Source organism: Mus caroli, chromosome 14 (assembly GCF_900094665.2).
Source record: "Mus caroli chromosome 14, CAROLI_EIJ_v1.1, whole genome shotgun sequence".
Classification (NCBI taxonomy): domain Eukaryota; kingdom Metazoa; phylum Chordata; class Mammalia; order Rodentia; family Muridae; genus Mus; species Mus caroli.
Genome location: NC_034583.1, coordinates 42,569,692 through 42,579,583, shown reverse-complemented (window position 1 = coordinate 42,579,583; position 9,892 = coordinate 42,569,692). Strand labels below are relative to the sequence as shown.

The 9,892-nt window shown below is 38.5% G+C and overlaps 1 protein-coding gene across 2 annotated transcripts; it reads right to left on the bottom strand.

Annotated features, from left to right (window-relative positions):
* Nucleotides 1-777: 777 nt before the first annotated feature.
* Nucleotides 778-9,099, bottom strand: LOC110309507 (olfactory receptor 11G2). Of its 2 annotated transcripts, XM_021182228.1 has the most exons (2): nt 9,083-9,099; nt 842-1,790 (listed from the first exon to the last, which is right to left on the bottom strand). In XM_021182228.1, exons 1-2 carry the CDS (start codon nt 9,097-9,099, stop codon nt 842-844), a joined length of 966 nt encoding a protein of 321 aa, XP_021037887.1. The 2 variants fall into 2 exon arrangements, with proteins under 2 accessions (XP_021037886.1, XP_021037887.1); XM_021182227.1 differs by lacking the exon at nt 9,083-9,099 and having other exon boundaries at nt 778-1,870.
* Between the last annotated feature and the right edge of the window lie 793 nt (nt 9,100-9,892).

The window sequence follows — 9,892 nt, the reverse complement described above, 5'->3', positions numbered from 1 at the left end:
TCTTCTTCTTCTTCTTCTTCTTCTTCTTCTTCTTCTTCTTCTTCTTCTTCTTCTTCTTCTTCTTCTTCTTCTTCTTCCTTCTTCTCTCTCCTTCTCTCCTTCTCTCCCCCTCTCCCTCTGTCCCTCTCTCCCTCTCTCCCTCTCTCTCCTCCCTCTTCCCCTCTCCCCCTCTTCCCCTCTCCCTTTCTCCCTCTCCCTCTCTCACTCTCCCTCTCCCTCCCCTCCCCTCTCTGTTGGCTTTTCCGTAAAGTTCATCTGTCTTGTACCTGTGACATTCACATTAGACATTCACATTAGAACCAAATTATTTGGGATTCCGTGTAGACTGAAAACTAACAGACCTTTAGCCTCCTGGACTGAATAGCTATTGGATTACTGACCTTTTCAGTGAGGGCCATCAATTGACTTCCCAGACCCCAGTCTAACCCCTCTTCTACTTATCTATCTATCTATCTATCTATCTATCTATCTATCTATCTATCTATCTATCTTTCATCTAGTATATCTATCTATGTCTATTCAGATATTCAATTCTGATCCTTTAAGTAGGCCTGATGTACCCTCTAGGGTACACATAAACTACTGAGATGTTTATATACAAAGCAAGATTTCAAGAATGTTGGAAGAAGCTAGGAGTCTAAGCAGATGAAAATTTAAGAATAATACTGATCAGAAATATTAAATAGGATCAAAAACCCTGCTTTTATCTGAAGCCTGAGAAGTACTAGGTCAGATGTTTAAAGACCAAGAAAAAAGTAATGCAGTAATTTTAAACACTTCTGATTTTGGCCAGTTATTTAAATAAAACCAGTGGAAATCTCAAAATAAATTCAATATAAATTTAATTGCGCAAGGCCTTTTTTGTTGACCAAATTTTAGTTTTCCTCAGAATTTCCTTCAGGGCTATCTTCATATGTTTGTTCCTAAGACTGTATATCACAGGATTGAGGAGTGGGGTCAAGACAGAGTAAAACAGAGTCACAATTTTCTGCATCCCAGCTTCATGCTCAGATGTTGGGCTCCCATACATGACCAGTACTGAGCCATAAAATAATGCAACCACTGCCAGATGAGACCCACAGGTTGAGAAAGCCTTTCTTTTTCCAGAGGCTGAAGGGACCTTCAATACAGCTGCTAGGACCAGAGTATAAGATCCCATGATGAAGACAAAAGGAATAATGAGAGGCAGAGGACTTAAAATAGAGAAGACCAGCTCTATTAGGGGAGATTTTTTGCAAGTCAGTGCTAGCAGAGGACCTGGGTCACACAGGAAGTGGTCTATAATTCTAGACCCACAGAAGGACACCTGGGAGATGATGATGATGGGAACAGGGAACCAGAGGAAACCAAGTGTCCAGCAACTGATCACAAGGATGTTGCAGAGGCGCCCAGTCATGAGAGCAGGGTAATGTAGAGGCCTGCAGATAGCAAGGTATCGATCAAATGCCATGACTGCCAGGAAAAAGCACTCTGTAGAACCCAAGGAGAAGAAGAAATAGAACTGCAGGAAGCATCCAGAGAAAGAGATGACCTTGGTGTCAGAGAGGAAGTTGGCCAACATGTTGGGGACTGTGGAGGTGACATACCAGATCTCCAGGAAGGAAAAGTTGGCCAGCAGGAGGTACATGGGGATGTGAAGTTTCTGATCACAGTACACAGCACAGATGATGGAAGCATTGCCCATGAGGGTAAGGAAGTAGACAATGGAGAAGAGCACAAAGAGGAGGATTTGCCCCTCCCTGGGGCAGGGGAAGCCCAAGAGGATGAAGCCAGTGATGGTGCTGGAATTGCTGGGGCTGCTGAATATTTTCATCTGTCTGTACCCTGTGACAGTACCAGAAATTATCAAATAGATAAAACCAGCCGAAGTCCCAGATTTATATTTAGATCACAAGGGAGATAACACATATGCATTTTTTGCCACTTACAAAATGTATTGACCTGAAATGATTGTTTACTCCCATTGTTTGCGTTCCTACACTTCCACCAGTGGCACAAGAAAATTCTTGGTCATAACTGATGAGCTTGCCTCCCTTTCCTTGTCCTTTTCCTTGTCTTCCTCATCTCCCATTTCTATACATCCCTCTATCCTATTAAATTAGATTCTAATATAATTTTCAAACATGTTTGCAATTTTCTTCAAAACCTTACACATGTGTGTATAATTAAGCAAACACACAGACACAGACACACACACACACACACACACCAGGATTTTCTCTCATTTTTTTAAAAAAAGAAGTGAAAGCTGTGTATCTCTTTGTGTAGCATATCTTGACATCTGTAATTATTATGGCTTTAAAAATTGAAATCAGATTAAATTAGGAAATACCCTTGCATATATACTTCATTTAACTTCCCAACATACTTGGAATAAATTTTCAAGCTGTGGATTTCAATTTGATTCCTCTGAACATCTCCGACAATCCTTTTCTCCCTCTATTCCTCTCTCCATTCTCTTTTTTGTACACAAGGCAAACACACACACACAGCCCATATAAGCATATAAAGCAGGATTATTGGACACAACACTGACCCACAGAAAGTCACACTGGATACTGTCTGCTAAGCTTTCATCTGAAGCACATGTGAGTAGAAAGAGATGCCATCTTCTTATCCCTGTAAAGTTTTCTTTTTCTTTTGTGATCATACTTTAATTTCAAAAATTTTAAAGAAAAAAACTCAGAATTATCATTTGATTAAACCATTTCATAACTAGATGTAGAGTCAAAACCAATAAAATTAATATTTCAAAGCAATATCTATTACTTTTGCTTTTAAGGATAGAAAGGATTTATTTGGGCTCATGGTTCCTAGTTACAGAGCAACATTATGGATAAGTCAAGGCAGTAGGAACATGAAGTAGTCATATTACATCAGTTAACAGAGAAGAATGAATGAGCTTATGTGTGTACTCAGCTGGCTTTCCCTACACTTATATACTTCAAAAGCACCTCAATTAACATAACCAAGATTGTCCTATAGGCCATTCTGGTCTAGAAAATTTACACACTCATTTACAAATTTATAAAACCAAAAAGACTTAATATAAGCTCTTATTTCTTCAAATACTCAGTGTTGTCCAAATTTCAAATTCTTTCCATTCTATGTCAAGTCCTATTTTACATTGATTAAATATTTTTGTGGTTTTATCTTTTTATTCATTCAGAAAAAACTTTTTGAGATTATAATATAATCATGTTGCTTCCCCTTTCCTCTCTTCCACACCTCCTAACCTTGATCTCTCTCTCTCTTTCTCTAATTATTTTCTTTATTTACATTTCAAATGTTATCCTCTTTCCCAGTCTCCCCCTCAGAATCTCCCATCCCATCTTTCTTCCCCCTGCTTCTATGAGGGTGTTCCCCCACCCACCCCCACCCATTTCCATCTCTCTGCCCTGGCATTTCATAGAGGTTGACAAATACTTAGTTAAATAGTTTATGCAAGTTTCTACCATAGCTACACAGCTCTGGTGCACTAAAGCCAAAATAGGCTACTGACAAGCTTTAGATGAACGGATGTGGCCACACTCCAATAAAACCTTAAGTCCATTGAGAATAGAATTTTATGCAGTTTTCTTGTGTTACAATGATTGTTTTTCATCTATTATAAAACTTAACAATATACAAAACAGTGGTCAGATTAGTGCCCATAGTAAAAGCAGGAGGAGGCTGGATTTCATTCATTGGCTATGGCTCTTAACAGTTGTAGGAGAAACGAGAGGGAGAACAAGCACATTAGATGAGAATAAAAGATGTTTCTCCTGTTAGAAAAGGAGTGAGCTTTCGGAACTCAGCACTTGAAATTATTCTGTTCTGCTGTGCGAATACAGATATTTTGGGCCAACCTTGTGGTAAGTCACAAAAATGAGCCTTCAAAGCCATGAGGATTTGTTGTCTTTATGCTTACACACACACACACACACACACACACACACACACACACACACACACACACACGGTACATGCTCACTTACATACTGATGCACTACACACTTTTTCTATACAGTGCTTGCATTAGATAACACTGATTTCTTCAGTTTTGAAAACAAGAATGGTATGAAATGAGTCTCAGTGTCTAGCATCATTTTATGCCTGGGCAAAGCCAATTGTCACATTTTGGGAGATATTCCTAACAGGAATATATTCTTACCTTTTATTACTCAGCCTCTATGTTTGAAGAGCAGCAGTGGGGTTTTCTTGACACATGCTATTCATGAATTGTCCAAATGGCAGGCGTGTTATCAGAATTGGCTGCAGAAATTACTATGAATATAGATAGCTACAATGGCTTCAGTGATTATGTATACAGGATGAATATTGTGGTTAGCTAACATTGAAAAAAAAACACTTAAGAACCTTCATCCCAATTCTATGTTAAGAAAGTTGAGATAGAACAGTTAGCCAGATCATATTCATGTAAGATCAGACCAGTTTCAAACAAGATGAAAGATGTTTCAATTTCCTGATAATGTACTTTTTCCCCAAGGTTAGTCTAAGAAGTCGTAATCCCTTGAAACCATCATTAGCTCAATCTCCTCAACATATCCATTTCTTTTCATAAGAGGAGAAATTGCCATACATGTCACATTTTTGCAAGACATCATTCCCATGGAAAGAGTAGTTAAGGCACTGGAGGAGAGCAATGAATTTGGAGTAAGAAGCCTAGCACCTGAATTATAGTCCATATATTACTAATTGGAGATACTCCATCTATTCAAATACATACACTACTTTCTGTTGTCTTTAGCTGTAAAGTGGTCACATACCACTTTTACAGAAGGGTTGAGCACTCTGGATAAAACAATTTACATCGAAATACTCTGTCTATGGCCTGACACAGAAACAGATTATTGGCTTTGGAACATGTGGTTGGAAGAAAGCAAAAGAAAGCCTTGTTGATAGGAGAACTTTTCTAGCTCTTCTGTTCATTGTCTTCTATAAGCATTAAAATTACCTTCTGACATGGACTAGAAGGAATCTGAACCCAGAGTTCCTTGGGCAGTGTCTAATATTCCTAAAGAGGAAAGATGTTCTCTTCTATAATAACCATCAAGAGTAAAGCGGTAGAAGGAAGGTGTCTGATTGATTCTGGAGCCTACAGGGTTTATAAATAGAGCCTCTGAGGAATGATCTCTGTTCCCTCAAACTCATTATATCCAAAACAAGAGTTGCTCTCTTGTCCTGTGGGGCCTATATTCTCTGGAGACCCTTTGCATCATCTGCCTTTATTTTCCAGTAGATAAAATATCTCTTTATCCCCATACTGCTGTGAGATGATGTAAGATATAATCAATTTCTAATCCTTCTCAGAACACCTATTCTGTACCCAAGGGAAAGTTTGTCAAAGAGGCCTAATGTGTTGCTGCTATTATGCCAGTCTCTAAGGAGTAGTGTAAATGATTGGTATTTGGAACAGAACTAGAGAGAAGAATGGGCTAAAGGTGAGATCTCATTCATAGGAAGGTGTATAATCACATAGAAATCAGTCTTTCCTTTGTCACACCAAGGTTTTTTTTTTTTTAAAAGATGTTTTTGCCTAGTAGGCCATCAATGGGATGAGAGGCCCTTGGTCTTGTGAAGATTAGATGCCCTAGTACAGGGAAATGCCATGGCCAGGAAGCAGTAGTGGGTGGGTTGGGGAGCCGGGTGGGGGTCAGGGGGAGGATGTAGGGGACTTTTGGGATAGCATTTGAAATATAAATGAAGAAAATATCTAATAAAAACGATGTTTTTCTTCTTGGTTTAGGATTAAGCCTTTTGAATTTCAAGGATTTAATCTTGGGAACACTGGTCTTTGATCTGAGATAAACATCAGCTTCTCTGTGCCCATACATCAAGGCTTCTTCCCTACCATTGATGGAAGTACATACAGGTCTTCAAGCATAGTTTACTCACTATTCCTCTTTTCCCAATAGCAGGAGGAGTTTTATTTCAAAGCTATGAGTTTATTGCACTTCTTCATTGACTTATTTTCTTTCAACAATGCAAGATTCAAAATTGATAAACAAAGGTCCTAATTTATGATTATCATGATTACTCTTGTCACTTTAGCTTCTTCGTTTGTGTCAGATGTCCTTATAGCTACATCACACTTCTTAGGAAAAAAATGGAAAATCAGCACATGTTTATTGGGTAAAGAATCTTTTTATTAGATATTTACTTTATTTACATGTCAAATGTTGTCCCCTTTCTTGGTTTCCCCTCCCCAAACTCCCTATTCCCTTCCCCTTCTCCCCAGTCCACCCACTCCCACTTTCTGGCCCTGGATTTCTCCATACACTGGGGCATAGAGCCTTCACAGGACCAAAGGCCTCTCCTCCCATTGATGACTAACTAGGCCATCCTCTACTACACATACAGCTAGCGCCATGAGTCCCACCATGTGCTTTCTTTGGTTGCTGGTTTAGTCCCAGGGAGCTCTGGCGCTACTGGTTAGTTCATATTGTTGTTCCTTCTAGGGGGCTGCAAACCCCTTCAGCTCCTTGCATACTTTCTCTAGTTCCTTCATTGGGGCCCCTGTGCTCAGTCCAATGGATGGCTGCGAGGATCTATCTCTGTATTTGTCAGGCACTGGTGGAACCTTTAAGGAGACAGCTATAATAGGCTTTTGTCAGTAAACACTTGTTGGCATCCACAAAAGTTCTGGGTTTGGTGATTGTATATGGGATGGATCTCCAGGTTGGGCAGTCACTGGATGGTCATTCCTTCAGTCTCTGCTCCACACTTTGCCTCTGTAACTCCTTCCATGGGTATTTTGTTCCATTTTCTAAGAAGGATCCACACTTTTGTCTTCCTTCTTCTTGAGTTTTGTGTGTTTTGTGAATGGTTTCTTGGGTATTCTGAGCTTCTGGGCTAATATCCACTTACCAGTGAGCGCATATCATGTGTGTTCTTTTGTAATTGGGTTACTTCACTCAGGATGATATCCTCCAAATCCATCCATTTGCCTAAGAATTTCATAAATTCATTGTCTTTAATAGCTGCTTAGTACTCCATTGTGTAAATGTACCACATTTTCTGTATCCATTGCTCTGTTGAGGGACATCTGGGTTGTTTCTAGCTTCTGGCTTTATAAATATGGCTGTTATGAATATAGTGGATCATGTGTCCTTATTAAAAGTTGGAGCATCTTCTGGCCCAGGAGTGGTATTGCTGGGTCCTTCAGTAGCACCCACTATGTCCAATTTTCTGGGGAGGTGCCAAACTGATTTCCAGAATGGTTGCACAAGCTTGCAATCCTACCAGCAATGGAGGAGTGGTCCTCTTTCTCCACAACCTCACTGGCATCCACAACCTTGCTGACATCTGCTGTCACCTGAGTTTTTGGTCTTAGTCATTCTGACTGGTGTGAGGTGGAATCTCAGGGTTGTTTTGATTTCCATTTCCCTGATGACTAAAGATGTTGAACATTTCTTTTGGTGTTTCTCAGCGATTCTGTATTCCTCAGTTGAAAAATCTTTGTTTAGCTCTACCCAATTTTTAAATATAATTATTTGGTTCTTTGGAGTCTAACTTCTTGAGTTCTTTGTATATATTATATATTAGTCCTCTATCAGATGTAGGAGTGGTAAAGATGCATTGGTTGCCTTTTTGTCCTATTGACAATGTCCTTTGCCTTACAGAATCTTCGCAGTTTTATGAGGCCCCACTTGTCGATTCTTGATCTTAGACCATAGGCTATTGGTATTCTGTTCTATAAATTTCAGTGTATCTGGTTTTATGTGGAGTTCCTTGATCCACTTGAATGAGCTTAGTGCAAGGAGATAAGAATGGATCGATTTGCATTCTTCTACATGCTAACCAACAGTTGAGCCAGCACCATTTGTTGAAAATGCTGTCTTTTTCCTACTGGATGGTTTTAGCTCCTTTGTCAAAGATCAAGTGACTATAAGTTTGTCGGTTCATTTCTGGGTTTCCAGTTCTATTCCATTGATCTAGCTGCCTGTCACTGTACCAATACTATGCAGCTTTAATCACAATTGCTCTGTAGTGCAGCTTGAGGTCAGGCATGGTGATTCCACCAGAAGTTCCTTTATTGTTGAGAATAGTTTTGACTATCCTAGGATTTTTGTTATTCCAGATACATTTGAAAATTGCTCTTTCTAACTCTGTAAAGAATTGAGTTGGAATTTTTATGGGAATTGCATTGAATCTGTAGATTGCTTTCAGCAAAATGGCAATTTTTACTATATCAATCCTGTCAATCTATAATCATGGGAGTTCTTTCCATCTTCTTAGATCTTCTTTGAGCTCTTTCTTCAGAGACTTGAAGTTATTATCATACAGATCTTTCACTTGTTTAGTTAGAGTCACACCAAGGTATTTTATATATTTTTGTGACTATTGTGAAGGTTGCTGTTTCCCTAATTTCTTTTTCAGCCTGTTTATCCTTTGAGTAGAGGAAGACCACTGATTTGTTTGAGTCAATTTTATATCCAGCTACATCACTGAAGCTGTTTATCAGGTGTAGGAATTCTCTGGTGGAATTTTTAGCCTCACTTAAGTATACTATTATAACATCTGAAAATAGTGATATTTTGCCTTCTTCCTTTCCAATTTGTATCCCTTTGATATCCTTTCATTGTCTAATTGCTCTGGCTAGGACTTCAAGTACTATATTGAATATGTAGGGAGAGAGTGGGCAGCCTTGTCTAGTCCCTGATTTTAGAGGGATTGCTTCAAATTTCTCTCCATTTACTTTGATGTTGGCTACTGGTTTGCTGTATATTGCTTTTACTATGTTTAGGTATAGGTCTTGAATTCCTGATTTTTTTCCAAGATTTTTATCATGAATGGGTGCTGGATTTTCTCAAATACTTTCTCAACATCTAATGACTGCAAGTACTATATTGAGGAACTAGGGAGAGAGTAGGCAGCCTTCTTTTGTCCCTGGTTTACTGGGTTATTTTTGTTTGTCTCCATTTAATTTGATCTTTGCTGTTGGTTTGGTATATGTTGTTTTTATTATGTTTAGGCATGTGTCATGAATTCCTGATCTCTCCAAGACTTTTAACATGAAGAGATGTTGTATTTGTCAAAGTTTTTTTTTTTTTGGCATTTAATGAGATGATCATGTGACTTTTTTCTTGAGTTCATTTATATAGTGGGTTATGTTGATGGAACTTTGTATATTGAACCATCTCGGCATCCCAGGGATGAATGCTACTTGTTTGTGGTAAATGGTGTTTTTATGTGTTCCTGTATTCAGTTTGTGAGAATTTTATTGAGTATTTTTGCATCAATATTCATAAGAGAAATTCACATGCCAAACTGCTCTGAAGTTCTTTTTTTTTTTTTTTTTTTTGGCTTGGTTTTTGTATGGTTTAGGAATCAGAGTAACTGGCTTCATAGAATGAATTAGATAGTGTTCCTTCTGTTTCTATTTTGTTGAATAATTTGAAAAGTGTTGGTATTAGGTCTTCTTTGAAGGTCTGATAGAATTCTGCACTAAACCTATATGTCCTGGGCTTTTTTTTTGGTTGGGAGACTTTTAATGACTGTTTCCATTTCTTTAAGGGTTATGGGTCTATTTAGATGGTTTATCTGATCCTGATTTAACTTAGGTATTTGGTATGTGTCTAGAAAATTGTCTATTTCATCTAGTTTTGTAGAAAATCGGCGTTTGTAGTAGGATCTGTTGATTTTTTGGATTTCCTCAGTTTCAGTTGTTATATCTCCCTTTTCATTTCTGATTTTGTTAGTTTGGATACTGTCTCTGTGCCCTCTGGTTTGTGTGGCTAAGGGTTCTTCTATCTTGTTGAATTTCTCAAAGAATCAGCTGTTGGTTTGGTTGATTCTTTGTATAGTTATTTTTGTTTCTACTTGGTTGATTTCAGCTCTGCGTTGGATTATTTCCTGATGGCTACTCCTCTTGAGTGTATTTGCTTCT